This window comes from Dromaius novaehollandiae, chromosome 3, assembly GCF_036370855.1.
Source record: "Dromaius novaehollandiae isolate bDroNov1 chromosome 3, bDroNov1.hap1, whole genome shotgun sequence".
In the NCBI taxonomy this organism is placed as follows: Eukaryota; Metazoa; Chordata; class Aves; order Casuariiformes; family Dromaiidae; genus Dromaius; species Dromaius novaehollandiae.
Genome location: NC_088100.1, coordinates 129276758 through 129300724, shown reverse-complemented (window position 1 = coordinate 129300724; position 23967 = coordinate 129276758). Strand labels below are relative to the sequence as shown.

General features: G+C 43.3%; 1 protein-coding gene across 11 annotated transcripts in view; it reads right to left on the bottom strand.

Annotated features, from left to right (window-relative positions):
- EHBP1 (EH domain binding protein 1) overlaps positions 1 to 23967 on the bottom strand; it is a 217383-nt gene that overhangs the window by 55474 nt on the left and 137942 nt on the right. For all 11 annotated transcript variants that reach the window (XM_064510114.1, XM_064510116.1, XM_064510115.1 and 8 more), the window contains exons 12-14: positions 23563 to 23611; positions 16641 to 17555; positions 14504 to 14647 (exon numbers count right to left, since the gene is read on the bottom strand). In XM_064510114.1, coding sequence (XP_064366184.1) covers positions 14504 to 14647; positions 16641 to 17555; positions 23563 to 23611 — 1108 coding nt within the window. The remainder of the gene's footprint in view (positions 1 to 14503; positions 14648 to 16640; positions 17556 to 23562; positions 23612 to 23967) is intronic.

Here is a 23967-nt window from a genome sequence, read left to right as displayed (position 1 = left end):
TGTTTAGCAGATCTTTTCAGACCCTTTCGAACTTTTCTTATGTTGGTTTATAATATAAGCAGACATGCTTGTAAATGGCCACACCTGCTCATTTCTCTGGGGATGGCCTGATCTCTGCCTTCGCTAACAAAGAAAGGACCGGGGAAAAAATCAGCCTTTCTTGTTGCAAAACAGAGTGGAAAGTCAAAATCTTTCTCAAGTTTGTCCCATCTGGTCAGATTAAATCTTTGATCGCCCTAGGGACCACGTTTATGTTCGGGCTGCGCTACCAGTTCAGAGTAGCTCAAAATACACAGGTAGCGAGCAAAAATATGAGCTGCTAGGCAGGATGCACTCGCCATAAACCAAAGTGTACCGGCTTTGGATTTTTGCACCCAGTCAGATATATTTCAGTAGGAAGTGATCGGCAGGGAAAAGAGAGACATAAACATCTCAGCTATTTCCCACCTTGATGCCTGGTGCCTGCATCAACCACTTCAGTCCCCATAAATCATACGTAGTTTGAAAATGTTTTTCATGGAACTATATCGCAGAACGTGTCGAACCACTTGGCACGCAAAAAGAAGCTGTTGGCCTGCAATCTGTGCCACTGAGTGACTAACGAGACGGGGCAGAATGAAGCCCAAGGAGCCTAAAGTCTAAAACTGGAGGAACCGCAAACAACGTCATCGCAAAGCTGTCCCCTTCGGAAAAAAAGACCCCAAACGCAGTAAAATGGGGTTACGCGACTGCAAAATGGAAAATGACTCCTCAAACTTAGGCAGTATTTGTAAAGATGTGCTAGCCAGCAAAAAAGAATTTTTTTTTTTCAATCTTCTTTATTTTGTCCTGGAAAACCTACAGTTCATTTGGTGCAGTATTCACGGTGTGAGGGATGCTGGCTTTAGAAAAATAACCCACCGAAAACTTAATCCCTTGTGTCGCTGTGAAATTGATAAATTCTTAGTTTACCGAAAGAAAAAAAAATACATATATATGGAAAAAAAAGAATGGCTGACTAAGTAAGTATCACCTTGTGCTACATCCAAGGCCTCTTGCTGGTTGTCTGGCTGCTCTTTTGTAGGCAAAAAGGAGCTGAACGCTCTCTGGCTCCTTAGATCTGGCCCAACAAATGCACTGCCAGTCATGCACATGGATCCAGCTTAAAACCCAGTGTGAGCCTAAAAGAAGCTAGTCAAACTGGCACCTACTCATGCAGAAGGAGATAGATTTGTCATGACAGGCTGATTATTCAATGTAAAGAAACAGTTTAGCTTTTCTAATCTGGTACAAATACATCTTTCTCAGAGAAAAAAGTAAAAGGTCCAACAGTTCAAGTATTTAAAGTAAAGAAACCAACAAAAAATTGTAACGTCAAAGTGAACCCTAGGTATTTGTGCGGGAGCGTTCTGCAAAACAGCCCTGCAGTTCTATTCAGATAAATAAGATTTAACCCATTTAACCCTTTCGGCGCTTCCCCTCGGGGTGCTGGCGGAGGCGAGCGGTCCTCCTTCCCACTGCGCTCGGCGCGGCGGCAAGTTTTTAGGACCGACTAAAACACCGAACTCCAAAGACGCTTTCGGTTTGCGCCCGCTCCTCGGCAGCCCGGCGCGCCGGCATCGCCTGCCCAGAAAGCTGCCGACCGGCAGCCCTCGCAAGGCAGATCTAAACCAGAAGCGACAACAAAGCCCTCCGCTAACTTCGTCCCGGGAACGCGCTTTGCTTATGCAAGTTTGCGCTCTGCCTCCTCGGCGCGGCGCAATTAAGGGCAGCGATCACCTCAGGCGCCGGGATGCGGGGGCTCGTTACGCCTGTCACCGCGACCGTCGCCGCTCGGGGCATCCCCCCGCGCCGGGGCTCGGGCCGCGGGCTGGGAAACCTGCTGCAACAGTGCCATCGTCCAGCCGGGGCACAGCGGCACTGGTCTATAACCACGGCATTTTCGGTGTCTTTCGATAACCTAGTTCCCGAGAGACGAAGCTGCTTACTCATTGTAGGAGTCAACATTTGTCGAGCTCCACTTAAGGGATTTGCTCTTGTGTAAACTTGACTTTATAATTTAAAAAAAAGAAGAGGAAAAAAAAAAAAGTCGCGTTATGAAACGGAGCGTTTTGGCAAGCAGCTCCGAGGGGGAAGCGCGGGAGCAGCATCCCGGCGAAGGCCGCGGCGGGCCGAGGGCAGGACGTGCCCTGCGCAGGAATGCTCCCGCGTCCCCCGCAGCCCCCCGCGCGCCGGGGGGGCCGCAAAGTTCTTCCCCCCGGCTCTAAATTTTCGGGGGAGGGCGGAGGGATCGCAGCCTGCCTGCGTGTGATCGGACTGCAAAGAAACAAGTGCAAACCGTGTGCCTTCCCGGATCCTATTTTGCTGTGTTTTCCTTTTTTTTTTTTTCCTGAAAATGTCCTGCAAACTGCTGGCAGCTTGTTTTTAATGGAAAATACCAATCGCCTAGGATCTATACCTAGCCTTTTGCCAATAATGAGAAAACTTCACCTTCTGTCCCCAGCAATTCTTAGGAAATCTTTTGCTGTTATTCCTACAAATCCAATTACAGATTGTTGAGTAGCTAGTGGAGTAAGCTTATTGAGGAGTGTCACATCACTAAGTCGTGCGTATGTGTTTCAGTTTGTAATGTGGTCTGAGCCGCTGTAGAGGTGTCAACTTAAAATGCAAGTAAGTAGCAGAACAGGGCTAATCCCAGCCACTACTCCCCTGCAGCCAAATTGTAGCGCAATGAATGACAGTGGAAATGCAAAGATGCCACTGTGCTTATCACACACAGCCAGATGGTGGACCTGGATCAATGCACACATGCCACGATCAATGCATTTGATAAAGAATTAAGAAGAAAACTGTACATGTTATCAAAGAACTTGTACATGGCATAATTATGATTCTGCATGTGCTTACTGATGATATTGGAGACTCAGAGGCAGGTGATAATGAAACTGATAGGAAGAAATAGCTTAAAGGCTACAGCATATGGCCTCAGCACTAAGAAATCTTGTCAAATAGTTCAGAAAGCTTTTTTAACTGTTATTACAGGCTGCTCATAGTGCAAGCTGGTGGCAACGTTTTAATTTTTTTTTTTAAAATCTGAAATGTCAAAAAGTTACAAAAGCTGTACTTTGCGGAATGGCTCAGAAAATAATTAAGACACTATTGTGTTTTAAACACACACACACACACAAAAACTGCAGGCAGAGTCGGCATTCACAGTTTTTGCTACTGTTGTTTTTATATATATATATATATATATATATAATTACGTGTTCCCCGAATGGATGGTTTCAGAATTTACGGGAGCTTGTGATCGTTTAAGGAAGGTGTCTGGGCAACGACTCGCAGCTGCTACAGATACAATTTTCGATATTACTTCTAATCAGAGATACAGTATTTGCCTGTCACCATTTGTACTCTGTCAGCTGCGTTAAAGCTACCTTGGATAAGAAAAAAGGTAATTAAAGATATGTGGAAAATGGTATAAAGTCATAAAAAAGCATACACATTTCTGATGTATGAAAGGTACCTAAAATACAAATTCTCCTGCTCCAGTTGATAGATGAGCTGTCTAATCAACGCCTGGACGTAACTTAAGTGCTCTCATTAGTGTGAAGACCTTCAGGCTAAATAAGACTAAATCCCTTAAAAATTGCTTCTGCAATAGAAAAATCCCCCTCACCGTTTTCCTCGGCCTAAATCATATCAATTAAAAAGAGAGAGAGGGAGAGAGCGAGAGGGAGGCATTTTCACATGACTTTGTTTTAGCTGACACTCCAGAAACTACACTCCGAATCCAATTGAAAGCGTTTCAGCAAAAAAAAAGTTCATTAGCAACCAGAGAAACACACGCACCAAAAAAAAAAAAAAAGGAAAGGAAAGAAAAACCACGCGGAGTTTAGTTTCTCTTTCACTTCGCGCTCGGCCCTTGGCCACGGCGTGGGGCGCCTGACGCCCGCCGAACCCTCGCCTCAACTTCCCTCGGCCCAAGCGCCGGCGCACGGTGCCCGCCGCGGCGCGGCACGGCGTTGCGGCAAACCGCAGTGCGGGAAGCCGGCGCCGCGTATTTTTGCCCCGTTCGTCCGCAGCGGGCTGAGGTTGTGTGTGGGGGGGGTGAGCATGAACCCAGAATTTCAATTTGTCCTGACAAACCGCCGGGTATTAAAGCCGAAAGGCCCGGGGAGCGCCTCGAGGCCTGATGGCTTGATTAGCTCTCCCGGCGCAATTGAGGGAGCTGTCTCCCTCGCAGCGGCCCCGGCCGGCGCGGCGCTTTGATCTCCGCTCCGCTCGATTCAGGAGCATCAAGCGACGAGACCGCGTGAAACACCCCAACGGTTAGGCCCAAACTCGCCGCCAACAACTCGGTGTCATTAAGGCTTTGGGAGAAGCAGCCGGAGGGCGAGCGACCGCTTGCGGTCTGCTGCGCCCGCGGGGCTGCTCCAGGCCGCGGCACCGCTCAGGCCCGGGGGCCCTTGTCCTGCCGGCAGGGCCGCGGCCTCCGTCCCGCGTGTGCCGGGACGACCCTCCGCATCGCCGCCGTGAGAGCGGCCTGCGCCGCGGAAGAGGCAGCTATTAAAGATTTCACTTCCTAAACGTTCAGACCGAACGCAGAAGAAACATCATCTGCCCTGGCTGCAGGCAGCCGGGCGCTGGAGCCGCTTCGCCACCAAAACGGGGCCTTTAGGCCGGCCGCCGAGTTTTGCTGCAGCAAACTCTCTGCCTCCTTCTCCCTGCTGCGGGCGCCCTCTCCGACGCGCCCCACTTCAAAGGGCTCGCTCCTGCGCTCGCCGCTGTCGGGGCAGGTCAGGCACGCCGAAGCGGGGAGCCGCCGCGGTGCCGCGGCACAAAGAGCCGCCGCGGCCGGAATCAAACAAAGCCCAATTAAACTAATCATAACGTCCCAGTGCACACGAGGAAGCTCACCTGGTATTTCTGGGCTTCTTGTGCGAATTCCCAACTCTACTCAGTACTTGGTACTATAATTACCCTGACCAAAATACTGTGAAATTACTGCTCTGATCTACTAATGGCTGCAAAAAATCGAGCCGTCGTGGTTTCATGCCAAGGGGCCGTAGCAAGGTGGCGCAATGCTTTCTGACAGAGACGACAACTTCTAAAAAACTCAAAAGGGAAAATTAACGGGATGTGGTTTATGTTGCCAAGGCCTGTTCATTAATTACCAATTTAATCGCTGCTGGAGGCATGACATTACAGAAATCTGGCTGGAAGTTCTAATAGATTATGAAGACCACCTAAGACGAGTGACCAAGAAATGTACAAAACAATTAATACTGTTTCACTGCTATCAAAGACACTCAGATTATTTTACATCAAGTGAAGCAAAAGAATTAGTAGCTTCACAGTGCCACCACTAGGAACTGTAAATACAATGGCACACAATTAGTAATGCACATGTGACTTTTCGTTCAAGGCATATATCCTTGGGAAAGCCAGAACATGATAAGGAGAACAAAAGAAACATTTTTAACTGAAATGAATAAAGATTTTAACTCTACCCTTGTGCATGCTGAGCAATAACAGAATAGGCAATGCAAAATACGGCTCTAAGTAATGGCGATATCATCCTGGGATTCGCAACAGCGTGCGCTGAACATCCACACGGAAGGCGGCCGCAGTTATTAACTGCGCTAAAAAAAGAGCATTCGAGATGCGAGCAGGTCCAGGGCTCGCTTCACACACAAAAGGAGAGCTCCGAAATACCGAGCCCCTTTTCTGCTAATATTTGCAGTCAGATAGGAAGCACTTAAGTTTCTGAACTAGTGTCGTTCAGATGACCTTAAAATTCAGTTAATAAATTGACAGTCTATTTTAAGCGACTCTGCATGTCAACGTTACAGCTGCAGAAGCCGCGGCACCTTACATTTACATACCTATAACAAGCAACTGCATATTTATATTTAGGCCAGATGCTTGACTGGTGTAAACAGATACAGATAACGGAAATAAGAGCAATAAAATGCAGCCGAGAATCTCGAGCATTTATATCTAAAACTTGAACCGCGTAACATTTGGCTTGCGTTATCAAAGGTGACACGTTATCTATAAAGCCCTTCCCGGGACAAAAAGGACAGTGCATACTAATTCTACGGAGAAATGAGTTTCACTTGCACTAATTGATTTGTTTTCCCAGCTACGACAGGGAGTTGTGCATCCTGCTATATTTTTGTGCAGTGAAATATCACAACTACGTAGTAAGAAAGTCCTTAAACGCATCAAATATGAAGTCAAAAGATGCAGAACCCTCTTGGAAAGTTACGGATTATCTTTCATTCTTCACGTATCGAATAACGTGAAATAAAACAACTTGTTCGTTCTCGCCATCAAGGAAACGAGATCGGGCTATCTCAACCTTAGCACGTCGTTATAAAGATCGGTTCAGTTGTTTTTTGAAGTGTTCGGTCAGCAGGTCTAACCTTCATTTAAAGAAAAGTATATGGTTAAAGCAGCTATAAAACTTGGAATGCTCATGAAATGTAAATACTATACAGCATAGTCTTATCAGCTTAAACCATATTTAACCACTTTATAGTGGCATACATACAAGACACATAAATGAACAACAGGGAATAAGTTACCAAAGCTCAGGGATTACCAAAATAATGTTCAATCTTTTTACCAATTAGATGGTAACTGCTTCTTTGTAATCTTGAGAAGATCTCGTGATCGTATCTAAATCTGGTCACAATTATCAGCATGACAGACTAGTCTTTTCTCGATCAATATTTTCCAATTAATATTAAAAGACCAAGGTTGCCATCTGCAAAGTCTTACACCTCAATAAATATGTGTTGGATGTTTAATTAATACAGATCAGTTTTTCTCTCTCTGTTTTCTTATAAAAATAATTTAGGAGTAACTTGGTAGTGTTTCCTTAAATGAACAAATATTACCACCTCAATCACACTTATTTTCCAAACAGAAAGACTGCAAAAAATTCCACTGATGACCTAGATGCTTTTCCTAACGCAGCGTAACTAGTTTCGAGTGTAAATGAAAATTACTGAGCAAAAATATCTAGCACTCTTTTCAAGAACTGGTTAAAAATATTTGGAACAAACAATACTTGCACTGGTCCACTGAGTTCAAGGCATCTTTCAAGCAATTTGAAAGGTCCCATTTCTGTTGTCTACTGTGAATTTCCATTCTGTATCACCCCTGTGCGTGTTGCCTATAGTATACTTTTTGGTCACATATTAGATCAGGATAGTTAGGAGCTTATTTGCTCAGAAGGGCAGGGAGATTATTGCAGGATGTGACCAATAAATGGAACTGCTTAATAAAGCTTTTTCTGAGCATTTACAATCATGGTTTATGTTCATTTTATTGCTGATCGAACATCCCCTATCTGTGCAAATGCACGCAATCAAAATTAAAGTATACAAATTCATCTAATTTCAGATTTTCATTGGTTTCTGAAGGTTTTCTAAAAAGACTTCCATTTCCACTGGTCCGCGGCATATGCAAAAAAAGTTATCATTTTGCACTCAAATATTTACAAAAATGAAAAGTAATGGGCAAAACAGATTGATACCCGAAGTAGAAAGAGCTTATTAAATATGAATTAGATACAGCTGCAACAAGTCCTCTGAGCAAGCGAGTAACAAAAAGCAATATTCTGAGCAGAAAGAAGCAACCTTTTAGCATAACCCTCTCCTCCTACCTGCTCTACTGGATGCAGACAGTGTTTGCCTGTTTGGAGGTAACAGCTTTTTGGTGAGCTACTTCCTATCTGCAAATTCTACTACAAAAGCTGAATATAGTCCCCACTGCTCTTGTAAACATATTTTTTATATTTAGGCAGCTATAACTGTCATTCCACTTGAATAAACATTAAATAATGGTAGCGAGGATAACAAATATCCTCCTGTATAGTAAGTAGGCTAGCAACAGTTGCATTTAAGCACAGCAGCAGTATAACAATTGCTCTCCAAAAGCGCCCCTTCAGTTTATATTAATCTCGTTCAAATACTTATTTTATAAATGGAGTCCCTCACAGTTTTTAGTGCATCATCCTCACAATGCTGCTGCAAAAGAAGAATTACCATTTTCCTATTTTACAAGAAGAAGATGGGGAGTGATTGCCTTGGGGTGTCATGGTAGTCAAGTCCTGCGTCCCAACACCTATGCTAGACCCTAAATATCCAAAATCTTTGGCCAAACCCATATGAGGGGCCCAGTCCTGCACCTAAATTCACCAGGGAGGAATCCTCAGCTCTTGCAAAACCCAAATAACTTCAAGGCAGATCTGTGGCCTGTGTTAGAAAGAATATCACCCCTTTTTCCAGCCAAGCACTATTTTTGATGAATTCCATGCTATAGGGCACTCTTTGCTAAAGCTGTCTACTTTACAAAAAACAAGTTAAAAGAATTTTAAGTCGGGTACACATGATTTAGGAGATGCCAGAAGTAAGAGTGCTGGGCACAGTTTAATTTTCATCTCTCTGTATCCACTGGAATAGAGCCTTGTCATGGCATGACCATATACTTTTACTATATCCCTATGTCTAGAACCGACAGCTCTTACTACTCAGTGGTGTTCAACACTGGTTTATTTTCCATGTTTCACCGGGCCCACCATTTGTAGCACCGTTCTTTGCTACACAATATTCAAATCCTGCTCTCTAGGCAGAATTATTAATTCTTCAAGGGCTTTTCTACTGTGCTCATCACTACAGCATTTAAGTGCCTCAAAAGCATTAATCACATTCCCTTCTCACAGCACCCTGTGGTGGTGTTATTACCCTGCTCTTCGGATGAGAAACGAGACGGAGAGATCCAGATAAAAGGATCTAACACTGGGTGCTTGCTCAGGGAAGCCTACTGCCTGCTTTTTTCGGTGTCCTAAGCTTTATGCAGTCCTTTCTACGTCTAAAGCACAGCTCCCATTGACTTCCCTCACAAACTGGGATGCTCAATACACCTGCAAGACCAACCTTCGTCTCCAAAAAGGAAGGATACGCAATTAATGACCACTTGGAGGAAGTTTGGTTCAAATAACTTAGCACCCTGATCGGGAACTCGGAGGCAAAGGCAGCGCTACATTTAATTCTTCCAAGCACCTTAGCCATGACCTCATCCTTTTGCTCCTTGCAATGCCTGCTTCATTCACCGGACACTTCCCAGCTTCTGCAACCAAAAGGACAGAGTTCCTGTGGACAAACAGCCTGCAACATCACCTCAGTCCTCTGAGTTAGATGAGGCACAATTGCTTTGGGGAAAACAGTATGTGACCATGTAATTAAAGACTGCATCATCATGCATATACACAAAGGAGGTTAATTAAAGTTGCCTGTGCATTTCTTAACTTCTAATTCCATTCTCTGTAATCACACCAGCTTCATAACCATAGCCATTTGAGTTTACAGAGCAAACGACGGCTGCAGGAAATTTCCATTCTCTATGTGGACCAGTCATTAAAGGAGAATAAGACAAATATTTTGCCACTGGCCTTCACATTTGCTGACAGCGGAGTTAGGCTGAAGTTCAAGAACTACGGATTCTGCTCCAGATTCGGTAAGGGAAGGTTCCCTAGTGGAAAAAGACCTTTTAGCCCTGCTCTTCCTGAATATTTCCTATTTTGGTCCTGGTCCCCTCTAGCTTGCCACTTGACCAGTTAGGTTGCACAGACCAGCGCCAGCCTCCTCACCTTTCCAACACCTCATCCCACCCAAGACCCAGCTGCTAGCGACCACCACTACAGATTGATATTTTACACTGTAACTGCAAGGAGCAGCTATGCCAATCTGAGCACTGTAATATTAATCACCAGAAAAAGTGAGTGAAATAAAAATGAGGAAGACAATAAAAAGGCTCTACGGGTTGAAAGCTCAGTGACTGCAGCTGTTATGCCACACTGGGAACAACAGAAACGTCTCGCAAAAGTCCCCCTGCATCAAGTGCACCTATATCAAGAAGAGCAGCAGGAAGGTAGAGCTGTCCGTAAATCTGTCTGGAGGAAGGAGATCCATGAGGGGATCAGGTAAGTCTGTCAGTATGTTCGCAGAGCTCTTAATTCACTTTCTAGCCTCTGAACCACTGCATCAATGTTAAGGCCATACCTATGATTCCCCCCCAAACCGTGAGCATGTTTTCAAGGAGTTTCTGATCAATGCGATCTCTTCTGAGGCTCGATACCTGCACACAGGCTTACACACTACAGCTTGCAGATCTCACGGTTCTTGGAAGCACTAAAGGAGCAGATCTAGTGGTGAAAACTGTCTCTGGAAAAAAAATGAGAGAAAAGAAACTGGGCTAATAAGATAGGAGTTGAGGAAGCAGGCAGAGATTGATAGGACTAGATCAGGTGAAACGAACAGTGATGAAAGATGATGGGGCAGAAGGCACAGAGAGAAGACATCTAAGGCAAGAATGAGTAAAGAAAGCAGATTTCAGGATAAAAAGAAGAGGAAAGGGAGTTGAAATGCATAGGACGAATTGCTGGAATGAACAGTATGAGAGAGAGCAAAGCACAAGAAGACACAAACTGAAGAAGGGAAGAGGGTACAGCCTGGGAGGCAACGAGAAGTGTGAGATTCAGAGAATAGCTTAAACGCTGTAAGAGCAAATTCAGTGTCTTAACCTTCTGCTCCCACAACTGCACCAAGTTCTGAGTAAAGCAAGCGAAAATAGTGATATGGGCCTACCCTCAGATTACGAACATGAGAAGATTAAAAGACACAGCAGCAAGGAAGAAAACTCCAGGAAATGGGATAAACAGCCAAGAGAAAGGACACATCATGGGAAAACGGCCAGTACTTCACGAGACACCAGTTAGCAGCCAATAAAGAGATGACAGAGGTTTAAAAAAATAAAAATGAAAATGAAAAGCAAGCCAGAAGCACAAGACTACTGAAACAAATCACACAGTCTTGACTCCACCACAGGAAGGGTAAGGCTTAGGCTGAAGAAGGTTGGACACATTCTCTCTGTGCTCAGAGGGGAAACGGCAACACTGATTTCTTTTGAAAAAGACTGCTACCAAAACAAATCAGATGAGCACATACCAAATGATGACAGTGCAAGAAACCCGTATTTATGACCAGGCAATGGACCTACTTGGTAATTTCCTCCCTTTTCTTGACTCCAAGCAGCAATACAACCCCATGCACCATATTTAGCTCTCACTTGTTTAGTACGAAAAGAGCCATTCATAGTTCTCATATGGCAAGTGTAAAGAAATACTGCAAAGCCTATGAAACAAGAGTCTCAAAAGTGACTAATGACTTTGCAGGCTTAGCTGGGATGACTGATTTTTAGAGCATACTCCTTCTGAAAGACTAGGTTGCATTAAGCTGTTTCCATGAAGGTATCCATAAACATGCAACTGCAAGTTTCAAGAGCTACTTTTGAAAGTACTGGCCTTGAAGGATCTCTTTGAAGTGTTCTTGTTTAAAATCAGATCTTCCTGTTTTAAAGCTTTTCTCTTGAATCCCCCTCAACCCATCCCAAAAACAGCCCAATCCCAACTTCCAGCACAAAGTGTGGAAAGATTCTCATTAGCATCAGTGTGCTTTGGACAACACACTGAACATTTTTCCACACAGGTGGGACAGACACCTACACCCTGCTAATATAAACCAGAAAAAGATGCTTGAGTCAAAGTTCTTACTCTCTACTATTTTTCAAGAAGCAGATAAGCAATGGCCTGTAGTAAACTGGCATAACTACATTCAATTAAAAAGTCTCATCTCTACGACCACCAATTATGTTAAAGAAAAATGATGCTCCTCAAACAGAAATCAACAGCTGATCGTAGAAATATGTATCTGATGTTCTATGTATTTTGATGTATATACACATCCTCATTCAAAGTATCCATGTGTATGGATAGGCATATAACCTGCCAGTTTTATATAACGCATAAACCATAAAAACAATGTAATATAGCAATCTCCATTATAAACACTTCCTCTTCACAATACATATGTCTCACACTGAAATACGTTAGGATACTGTTGAGCTTGGTGAAGTCAAGTGTTCAAAAGTTAGGAAATGTCAGAATTAGGTTAGTTGTACAATCCTGCATTAGTTCTCGCTGTGTGTACTTCATATGGTCTTTAATTGCATAATCCATACATTTTTTTTCCTATGGGATGCTTGTTTCATTCAGTGGCTATGACTGACAATGCTCAGTGAATGGACAACTATTCAGTATCTCACTTCACCCTCATCATTCACTATTCAAACTCTTCTCTGAACACAGAATTATTCATCTGTCCTGGGGCACTCTTCACTATCGTATCTAAGGGTTTCCAAACCCCATCTCCACAACACCCTTATGAGGTGAGGAGCTATTGTTATCCCCATTTTGCAGGCAACTGAGGTCAAGAGTGCCTTTGCTCAGATGCCCAGTATCTGTTTTTTCCAGACAGCGCAGGATTTCAGAGAGGCCTGGACAGCTTGTTCACAGCATCGCTCTCATTGCCTTGGCTACAACTGGGCGCATTCCGAACTTCCAGAAATCAGCCCCCAAGAGTGCCAGGGTGGAAGTCAGCAAGCAAGGAACCTGCCACCTCGAATATGTTGGGTTCAAGTTACCTTCCCAACATCATGAAGAACTGATGATACAGGCAGCAAGAGACTTTGGCTCTGCAAAACCGCAGGCAGCTGTCATACCCACAAGACTGCCCTTCTCTCTCCTGCAGTCCTCCCTCTAATTCACTTTTCAACCTCTGCAAGAAATGAAATAAGGTCCCATGGGTAAGACATCCTCCTGAACTACACAACCTTGTCTCTTGCCCTGAAAACTCTGTCCCTATCTCTTATCCTCCAGCTAGTTCTCATGGCCTGGACACATTTTTGTCCAAGTTGACACTGTAGTCTGCCTCCTTGCCATCTACCTGGGGCATCTCTCCTCCCTACTCCAGTGCGTTAGTTTCTTCTCTTCTTCCAGTTTGGGTATCATCAGCAGGACTAGTGTGAACCCAGGAAAGTTTTGTTTTCCAGCACTATGATGTGTATTAAAATGGGCCCTGATCATTAGGGGAGCGACTGTAAAAGAAAGTCTTGCTGTGTTGTGTCCACTTAGACACATTTTTCTGATATTTACTAACTTTTGTGAATTTTAAGGGTCTCTAATGAGCTTGTGCTATTGGTGCAACCTGGATTGTTTTGAACAGATTTTTCCAGGGGATTGAACCTTCTTCCCATAAGATATTTTTTAACATGGATAAAACAATGCTTCATCCAACCTAATTCTGAGAAAGTTGAACAGTCTTTTTCTGAAGTTCAAAAAAAAAAAAAAAAAAAAAAAAGAAATTACCCTTAGGCAGAGAGCCAACATGGAAAATTTCAGCTCAAACAATTAAATACCAGCAAAGTTATAAAAATTTTGAAAATAGGGGCTTGCAATAAAAAACACTGGGCAGTTCCAACAGTTGTTCCTGTCCAAGTTCCCTATAGCATCGCTCCTATAATGGAGTTCAGCATATGAAAAACTGTTTAAATAAATGAATCAACCAAAAAATCCAAAGTGAAATTTATACTAACTTATAGTTATCTAGGAAAAAGTTAAATACAAACTAATCACATCATTGTCATAATTTTATCATTACACAAATAAGGCATGTATGCATATATACATATATTTTTAAGAAAAATGAAGAGAAATGCTGGCCAGTTTGTGGTGGGAAGTATTTTCTAAGAAAAGGTATGTACACCATAGATCCAAGACAGTTTAAAGACTGAAATGAGATGTACGATCACTGTCTTCCTTTTCTGACTGAGTGATCCCATTCATGCAAAAAACAGAAGCTGCCCCTCAGGACTAGCCTCTGAAAGATGCGAAAATTCAAGTCTTTCTCTGTATCATTATTTTTCAGTTACATTTATGTTCTTAGCTGACACTACAGTCTCCAGTGCGCAGTAGTTAGAATCACAAAACCTGCATCGCAAAGGTTTGCATAAAAATTAATTAGCTTTCATCTCCAGAGAGTATGCATCCTTCCAGGTCACCACTGAGGCCGCTGGAGGTGCAACCACAGCTGCTTGGGCTCTGGGGCTTGTTGCCCAGCTCCACGTTCCCATCTCACCAGCATAATCCACCTTCATAAGAAGGAATCGTTCCACCAACTCTTTTACAAGATTGTCACAAGCAGCCTCATTCACCGCAGTAACACTTAGGAAGCAGTGAGTATTTTACATTACAGGCTTGGGGAATGCATTTACATTAACTGAAAAAAGGAGAGGTAATCAAAAATAGCATAAAGTACTCCCATTATCATTTAACAAGTAACTTTTGTTTTTCCTCCCATCAGAAACAGCAGTGCCAATCAAAGAAGGTGCTCTCAGACCTCTGCCTCCAGCGCCGTCTAAGGCACCTTTCTACGGGCTGTAACAGCAAGAGGATCGGGCTTTAAAAGTGAACTAAGGGTGGATGACACATTGGAGCACCGGGATACTCAGCGTAGGGAAAAAATGCTCTGCAAGGACATGCTCCCCACTAAAATGTAAGCATGTACAATGAATTTTAAACATCTAAAGTGCCACATTGGCCAAATTTTCTTACATCATTCAGCTGCTTATTGCGGGCCGGGGTGGCCGTATTGGTTAGCTGCTTATTCCCCGCCTTTAAAGCTGCATCTCTTCTTGCTTGCTCAAGCAGAACTCTTGCTCGTTCTTTAAGTTCTTCCTGTCTTGACAGCATTCGTTGCTTAAAAATAAAGAAATATAATTAATAGCAAGGCAGCCCCCAGGTACTCAACATTTATACAGCAGTTAATAGCCAGGAGCCTTCCTTTATAATAAAGGTCAGGAGTCACATGGCTTACAGCTTCATGAGGTGACAGAGCCTTCTATAGAAATGAAAAGATGATCAAAATATAAAATTAAAGTCATAGGCCTTTATAATGTAAATAGAGTTCCCTCCCCTCCCCTTAAAACTTAATTTCTATTAGCATTTAATGCCTTTAAACTGCCACTGCGGAAAAAAAATAATTGGCTTCATGGAAGCTAACTATGTTAAATATGCTGTGTGTTTACTTATTTACTTTAATATGTATGCAAATATAATGCTTTGTTGGCTACTTAAATGGGTATCTCTCATTTATAACTTAAATTGAACACAAAGAGGTTGGATACAAGGTAAAAAAAAAACAGCAATAATTTCTTCTTCTGTTTCATTTATGAATATCCACAGGAAAGTCCCTACTTCACACACGACTGATTACTGTGCAGAGCAGAAATAACGGAAGGGGGTATCTGCAAAGGCAAAAGGAGCTGAGATGATTCTCCCAAGTATTTATGTGCAACACTTCTTAGCCAAGGTCAGCTACGAAGACCCTGGGAAAAGGCGTCTCCAGGCCACTCCGTGAGCCAGAACTGGGGCAGATGGTGCAGGCTGTGCTCCCGCAACGGCTACAGGGAAAAGTGAAATGGTTGACTCTAGCTGACCACTGAGGTTAAGTTTGAGGTTCATATTTGAGATTTTACTACTTTGTGCAAATGCAGAGATTAACAAGTGAGAAAAGTCTTTAAAGCCATCTCTTTCTTTTTCTTAGCGTACTACACTCCTGCACATGAAAATCTCAGTAGAAAAGACTCTCTCTCTCCGTCTCGCCCTGTTGTATTAATCTGTGTGGGCCAAACTGTTCCTTTCTCATCCAGTGCCCACAGAAGATGACGACAAAAAACTTCATAAGACTTCATTGATTAAAGGAGTGAAATGAGCTGACTATGGAACTAATATTTTGTCTATTACCATCCATCTATGGACTGTCTCTCTTACAATAAAATGAATCCTTACAGTGCTTACTTGGGGAAAAAAATGTAAAAATGTTTGAACCAATCCACAATACTGAAAGACCGTCTACAGTTTTTTCTTATCACAACTAATGGCATGAAGCCAAACAAAACCAAAACCAAAGAAAATTCTTCAGGGAGATAAACTTATGAGTCTGGTTTGGCATTTTTTGTAAACAGGGCTGATAATTTTCACATGTTTTTGTGATGATACTATTTACTGGTAATGCTCAGCATCTATACAATATTCAGCTTTCATCCCCACCATAAATCTGCAAAGTAGGTGGCATATACTTTTTATCTTTACAGATCAGAAAACTGCTAAGTAACATGCTCGAGGCCACCCAATCAACAGCACAACTTCGTATCCAGGAGTTTCTACCTCACCATGGTGGGCTGTGTTCACAAGGCCACGTGGTCTCTAAGGTAAGATTCAGAAATACGAGCGGTATATTTCACGGAATTCAGAACATTACATTTTTTTGAATATGGATCAATGAATTAATAACACTTTTTCATTTACTGCTTCAGCACGCAGTATTCAGGAAGAAGATGCTGGGGGTTCCACACTTGGCCAAAGCCTTGAAGCCGCCTTCTCTGAACTGCTTCAGAATACAACTACTTTACTTATTGAATCGGAGACAGGTTGGAAAGATTTACTGTAGGACAATTCCTATATAGGACTGCTATGACTTCTTTTTTCATGCAATGGCTCTTTTTTCAGCATCATATATTACTCTAAATATTTCTGCTACTAAAGCTGTCTGGTTTGTCCAACAATAAGAACATACCACCTACTCTGCCATTTATACTGCAGGTACGGCGTAAATCACAATCACGGAGAAAGAACCGGACCCGAAACTCCACGCTGACCCATACGCACACAGAAAGTCCACGTTTCTTACCTGGGCTGTTTTTGCTGTTTGATCTGCATGATTTAAAGCTGTTCTGGCATCAGGGTCAGAATCAGATTCTGCTTGCCTCAGAGAAGCACGCTTTTTCCTCACCAGATCTGCATCGTTATTATAGGAATATCCCAGTTTAGAAGTAGGAGATAAACTCGGCTTTTTGCCAGGCGAACCAGGATCTGGTTTTGCGCTCTCAGTGGATGCTGGATGTCCCAGCTTCTCTTGCTCTGAGAAACCAATGGGACTGTCTGAACTCTCGTGCTTTTTCTTGTCACCATCTTCACAAACAACTGTAGGAGATGCATCCTCCTTTTGATCACCGACATGTGGCAAGTCACTCAAGTCTAAAGTGTCAGCTTTCAGCAATTTCTTCCTTCCCGACACAGGCTGCGCTTGTGTTGTGTCTGCACTACCGCCTTTCCCAACCTCCTCCGATGCAGAAGTCCTTCCAGAGCTGTGCTGGGATTTTTGCGGATCCGGGTCACTCCGAGTCCTGCGAGAAGAAGGGGAGGCCGTACTCGGGCTTAAATGGTCATCAGGGGTCTGGTGCTCGCTCTCGGATTCTCCAACGCCGCTGTCATTTACAAACACGGAGTCATCCTGAGAAGCAAAGTCCGCCAGCCCGCCGTCCGGCTGCTGCAGCTGGGGCTCCCGGTTCAGGTCACTCAGCTCCGCGTAGAATTTTTCCTGATCGACAGAGCTGTTGGTGTCCGTTTCATAGTTACCCACTTTATATGTGCTTTTACTACTGTTCTCCTCTATCTGAACCACGTTCAACTCTTGGCCGCAGAAATGAGCCCTTATTTGATAGAGATAGGTCATAACAGTCAGTTTGTCAGGTATCGCTAGTAAAACCATGTCAGAAGGTTCCAGCAGTCGCGATATGCCTAAGCTGGCAAACCCGTCATATGCCTTTAAAAACAGACAAAAGAAAGATTACAACACAGCAGGTTTTTACGTATCATAAAAGATCACGAAACGCAAGCGGAAGTTTTAGCTAAAATAAACAAACACAAACATAGCTGACATTACAGGAATGGGCTTGGATCTGGTACTTCGTACTCTTTCTGTAACTACTAGCAGTTACTATTTTCTGTTGCACAAGCCAATGTCTCTGAACTCACAGATTTTTCCTGACAGATTCTAGATATCTTCTAGGATATCTTCATAGGAATGCAAATCAAGAGAATATGACCAGTAAAGACATGCAAATGGCACTGTTTTAAGTGTTTTTAACATACTACCGTAGTATAATAAAATGTTTTGTTACCCAAAATAAAGCCACTTTCACGAGTAAAAAGATGGGCATGAAAGTGCAACCTAAAAACCCTTCTGTTCGCATTAAGGAAACCTACTAATATCTTAAATGGTTCTCACTCAAGTAGCAGGAAACAAGCAAATAGAAAAAGTGTAAGAGTTGGAACAAAAAAACAGCAACTAAGGATGGGTTTTTAAGATAAGGAACAAAGATATAAGAAACACGACACTAATCCATCTTGGGCTTTATCGCTGGTGATCAACCTTCTCCTTTCTACTGGTCATGTAATTGCAGTGATTTGTGCTGATGAAAAAGTATGTCCAGATAGCCAAAAAGGACAACATCCTAGATTACTTGATACAAGACAAAAATCACACCAACTCAGCAAAAAGTGCATTTTTAAAACATCTGCTGGTGCTAAATTTATAGAAAAGGGAGAGTGAATTTAAGTCTCGCTTTACTTCTGTTTCTAAAAGCTAAGCAGTTTGAAAGCCTCTCAGCATGTGAGGCTACACTGTGTTATTTCTGCTAGCCCTTTAAGAGAGTGGGCTTGGTGCATCAGGTTTTTCTAGTTTTGAAGAATTAAAGCTGTTTCTCAATTTACAATTAATTATTACTATCCTGGATTAACCCTGGAAGACAATATTGTGTTTCAAGGAAGCCTTTAAAAAGGCCTCCTGTTAGGTTTAAAGCACTCAGACATCTCCTCCCCCAGTAATTTTGCATCTCCTTTTTATCCTCCTCTGAAGAATTCTAAAATTTTAACAGTCATTCCTAAAGTATTTTGAACAAAAACAACAAAAGGATGCTGATTTTAAAACATGCAAAAGAACCTGTTCTTTTGCAAGGAAACAATAAAATACACCAGTGACTTCAAGCCTATCCCAGCTTTACGTTATTTCTGCAATTTATATCGTTTCAGAAGGGTGGGAGAAAGAAAAGAGAAATTAATTACAGTTTGATATCCTCGTCATCTTCAAAGCATTACCTTGCATAATGGTAAATCTTCAGCGCTTAGTTAGAATGGGGGTTGGCATGGTCTGCTCGCGGCAGGCCGGGTTATTTTAGCTGCTTTGAGAACAGGAGGTGCTCTCATGCTCCCTGCCACGTCCTGGAGCCCCTCCAGAGTCACGGGCCACAGAGTTTCCCTTTAAGTCAGTTTTCAGCTCTACTTTCTCCCTTACTGCTGACCGCTGAAATTTATCTTCTCAGAGTTTGGTATGCTTCCCCTCGTGCTCAGGTATAACTGGTCAAAGCATTTTTGGTTAAGTAATTCTTATATCTGTATAACAATGGATACACAGAGTTTATCTATACATACTAATTATCTGAATGATTTATTTCTAAGCCCTTCTGGCTCTCCCCATGCAAAATGATTGGCTTAAAATCTCCAGTTTTATTTCTTTTGCTGCTCTTTGGTGGAGAAGCATCTTTTGAAAAGGTCAGTTATGGGAGATTACTATGGTGTTTGTAAAAGTGGAGCTGTGCTTACAGAGAGAAGGAGTAACAGGGGAAAATACGCATGGTGTACTTGGCGATACACAGCTCCAGAATGAGCAGAACAGCAGGAAAACGAGGGGTGGGAGGAAAGGAAAAGAACTGGGATGGTTGAAGATAGACAGCTGTCACTTAGCTGGGACCGAGCGGGAAGAGCAGGACCAGCCTGGAGGAAGCGGCGAGGAAGGCGAGAGGGGTGGAAGCGGCAGCCACGAGCAGCACCGAGCATGAAGGACCAAGGGCGAGCGGCGGGGGGACCTGGGTGGGCAGCGCGAGCCACCCCAGGCCACGGGAGCGATGAGCGGGCACACGCCGGCAGAAGACAGCCGGGGTCGGAAAGCGTAGCAAGCTGCCTGTGCTCTCCCCAGGACCAAGCACAACGCCAGGATTTGTTGTTCTACCGATTAAGTGGGTCAGGGCTGCTTCAGTGGCATAAATAACCTGCTGCCCAACGCTGAAGGCAGTGCGAGTTACCATTTCAAGAAGGAAAGGACCGAAGGATGGGCTTAGCCGTCCCCGGCAGCCCATGCCCACAGCCCATGACTTGACCTGAACTCTTTTATACTCTTAATTTCTTATTTATATGCTAATAAAACTAAATCCGAGGAATATATCCCAGGGTCTGTAAAATGAAGGTGGGAACAGTGTTTTAGAGTCGTTAGGAAAGGCGCTTGCTTAGAATGGGCAATACTAAAGCAGAAGAAATTAATTTGGACTGATGGATATTCTCGACACAGCTGCAATTACTTTTTGCTGCCTGCTAAGTTCTTCTGGTGATGTTTGAAATTAAACACAGTAGTTTTCCAGGGATACCAGATCTTTACTTCCTACCCTCTCTCCTTCTCGTTGTGGACAATATGCGTTTTTGCTTATCTGCTTTCGAAGGACGCAAGACATGTAGATTGGCATGCAGATATTTGCAGTTTGGTCTGCACACGTTCTACAGTCATTAGCTCTGTAAAGAGCAATCATATGCTCTGTACACGTCCACAGGGCACTATGTGGCAGCTTCTTCTTCCCTGTGAGAAAAGCCGGTGGTGTCTTGGCTTTTCGGTGTATTTATAAATGTCTAGCATCTGTAACTCGCACACAGCATTAGCAGAGTAGGGTGTGATACAGCATTCTCCAGGCCAAAGCATACGCCGTTAACCAGAGGCCTAACTAAGCCTCGATTCTGCCACCGTTCACATGCACGTTTAGCTCAGTGCTCCTGCGTGATCCTGCTGAGGTCAACAAGCAACTCCCACACGCACAACTAAACCTGCGCTTACGTTTCTGTGGAATCAACTAGCAGACGTGAACACGAACGCCTGCTATAAAAATGTGGCTGCCAGCTTAAAGGCAAGAAGGTATTTCCATTTCTACTCAACGCTACCCTTGCAACTCTGAATTCCCCTGTTTAAATGTATATTCGAAATGGATTCCTTCCTTGTGAAATGGAGCATTTTGTCAAGATAATAACTCCAGTACAAATGCATTGAGGAATTTAACAGAAATGGTCCGAAACTGGGAAAAAAGCAAACAAAAGTGTCACAAAAATTTAAAGTGCCAATCTAACAGGCAGGAGATACCATTTCCAAACAATAATCCTCTGAATCAAAAAACCTTCTCAAAACAACAAAGTAATTAAAACCGGAACGATTACAGCCATATTGCAGCGCCCTTCCATTCCTGGCCTTTTCGTCCCCTTCACGTTTCAGCCAAGTGCAGCTTAGACGCTCACATTTTTAAAGTGCAGGACATGTTACTAGTAATCTGAAAAATTCCTGGCCTCGATAAGGGACTCCACTTCCCATATGCTGTAATTTTATTATTTATTAACAATCCGATGTATGCAGAAAAAAATTGGGGGGATAATGTTATAAAGAAGGCTGTGTGGATAGTTAGATCTATGTAGGAGATTTAAGTAGAACCACAATTCTTCGGACCAGCTGGGAATGGTTTTTAGCTGAGATGGGATTGGGCTGTGGAAATTACAAGATACACATATGCACACATACGTATAGTGCATGTATATGTATCCAGAAGGACACTAGACAAGTTTACCTATCTCCTGATGAAGTGCTTTTTTTGTTTTCTGTTTTTTTTTTAATTTCCCGGCACGCTGATTGACAGACGTCAATCGCGATCCGTCAGCACAAGCACCACAGGCGGTGTTCTCCCCGTTTCCCCATTAGGGAACACACTGACATATTGCTCAAGATCAGATGTCACAGGTAAAGAGCTTTTGTACTCGGCACCGGTGGCGGCACCGCTCCGGCAGACGACGGGCGTGCTGCGTAAGGAAGCTCCGAGGAGGTGGTTTTGTACCAGTACATTTCCGTGTGCAATTAGACACGGCAACTGCACTGAAAGAGTTGTCTCCTAACATTTTTTCTTTCTTTCTTTTTTTTTTTTTTTTTAAATACAAAGTCACACGTTTCTAAAAGCTAGACTCCTCTAGGTTAACCTTTAATCTGTGGTCACAGTCACCTCTTCCCTGCCTTCCTGGGAGGGGGGGAAAAAAAGATGCTTCAGACAAAGAAAATTGTCCTATTTGGCCATCGCTGTTACTGCAATCGGTCAGGAGGAAGGTGTTCGGTGCCTGCGCGGTGCCGACGGGGCACCCAGGGGTGTCGGGCAGAGCTGGGCGAGCCCGGGAAAGGCACCCACAGGATTTCCCGGCTGCGGCTGCCGGGCGAAGGGTGGCAAGGCCACGAGCGAAGACAGGGCACCGGCACGGCCCCCTCCCGCCTGCCGTCCCGGGAACGACGCCCTCCGAGAGACGGGCTGAAACGTCGCGCTCACCATTCGCCAGCACAGCTTCCTAACTCAGAGCGCGCTGATTTTCCGGGTAACGTTTTTAACTAACAACCTATTCACTCCTTTTTTGTATCGTCCTGGTTAATTAGCCAGCACAAGCAAGGAAACCTGACGTTCAAGAACCCACGGTCACAGAAAAGCCTGTGACGCCACGGGGAACGCACTTCGTTGTCCGAACCCCCGATCAGATAACGCCAGTTCAGAGATATTTCACTATTTACAGTGCTAAAGCACTGCTTTAATGATGAGTTACTTCCTGGTTAATATGTAAGTGTTCAGACACATTATAGTATAATTACCCGAAACACAAACTCATTTTAACAAAGCACCTTCAAAAATTCCTCCTATCTGCAATCTAACATTCCCTAGTTAGACTTGCTATATAATAATGAATATAATTAATTTATACAGAACATATTTTTATACATACATCCCAATTACTTAAATCCAGTTTTGGTAAAGAAGGATAAAAATAAAATCACAGCATCAAGAAGCAAGCTACTTAAAAGCCCATTTTCAGATAATTATCAGGAACGATTTTCTTATCAGTGACTCATGTGAAAATTATCGTTTCTAAACGTGTCCCTAGGGCCAAACCCACCCACATCCCAAAGCTTGCAATGCATCTAAAATAGTGAGCAGGAACCAAAAGTTTTCTGGTGAGTCCCAAACTGAGTTTGTGCTCCTTCCAGAGCAACTTTTTGCATCTTTGGATCACAGAGATATACAAACGTACAATTCAGAAGTGCCTTAAAACAGCTGCCCAGCACAACGCTACAAACTATTTTGCTAATATTTCGGTTGATTTTCAACACTTCTCATCCTAAGCTTTTCACATAGCATAAAAACTCAGGTTTTACACCCACCAATTCACCTAGCTGGTTATACAGCATAAAAGTTGACGTAAAATATTACGACTAGAAAAATCACTCTCAGAGCAACACTGAGTGTGATGAATGCAAGGAGCCCTATCAGAGCCACGGAAAGAGAAGCCTGAGGTGAGACAACCCGAGAACAGCTACGTTCTTCATTTTTCTTTTTTATTAGGTGTCTGATTGGAAAAAACAAGTGAAGCGATCACGAAGTACTACCCAGCCCTTCTCTCTGGCTTCGCAGGTAGTGTAGGCCATACGAATATTAAACCCCAACGCCAGCCTCGCACTTGTTGTGAATGTTAAAGACCATGACAAACCAGAGTCAATAACGCATCCGATCTGAGCCACGGGAGGCTGGATGCCTTCTGTGAGCTGCAGCTATGACCTTACCAAACAACCTCACTTTCCCAAAATTAATAAAAACCTGCCGTGAAGCCCAAATTGAAGCTATGTCTTTTTTTTTTTTTTTTTCCCTGGCAGTTCTTACCTTTTTGTTGTTCTCTTTAATATCTTGAGGATTCAGGGACTTGTAGTCACTGAGGGGGAAAATGGCACAGTGGGTATGTACAGTATTTGATAAAAGCAGCAGTTTTAAAACAAACCGAATCTAAAAATTTGACATACAATACTATCATACAGTAACTAGCAATTTCACAGCAATTCAATCAACAAAACTAATAGTGTGGAAAATTAAAGGAATAAATAAATAAATAAATAAACAAACACCGATTACGTGTTTCATCGCCCGAAGCTTTCCATCTAAAAGAGAAGTTAAGGCAGGGACTAGAGGCCGGCCTGGACAACCAAATTTACCACGAGGTAATCCGTCCTTGTCAGTGTACAAAGAGCTACGGGCTGATTTCTCTCATCTCATTTCAACACGAGCACAATT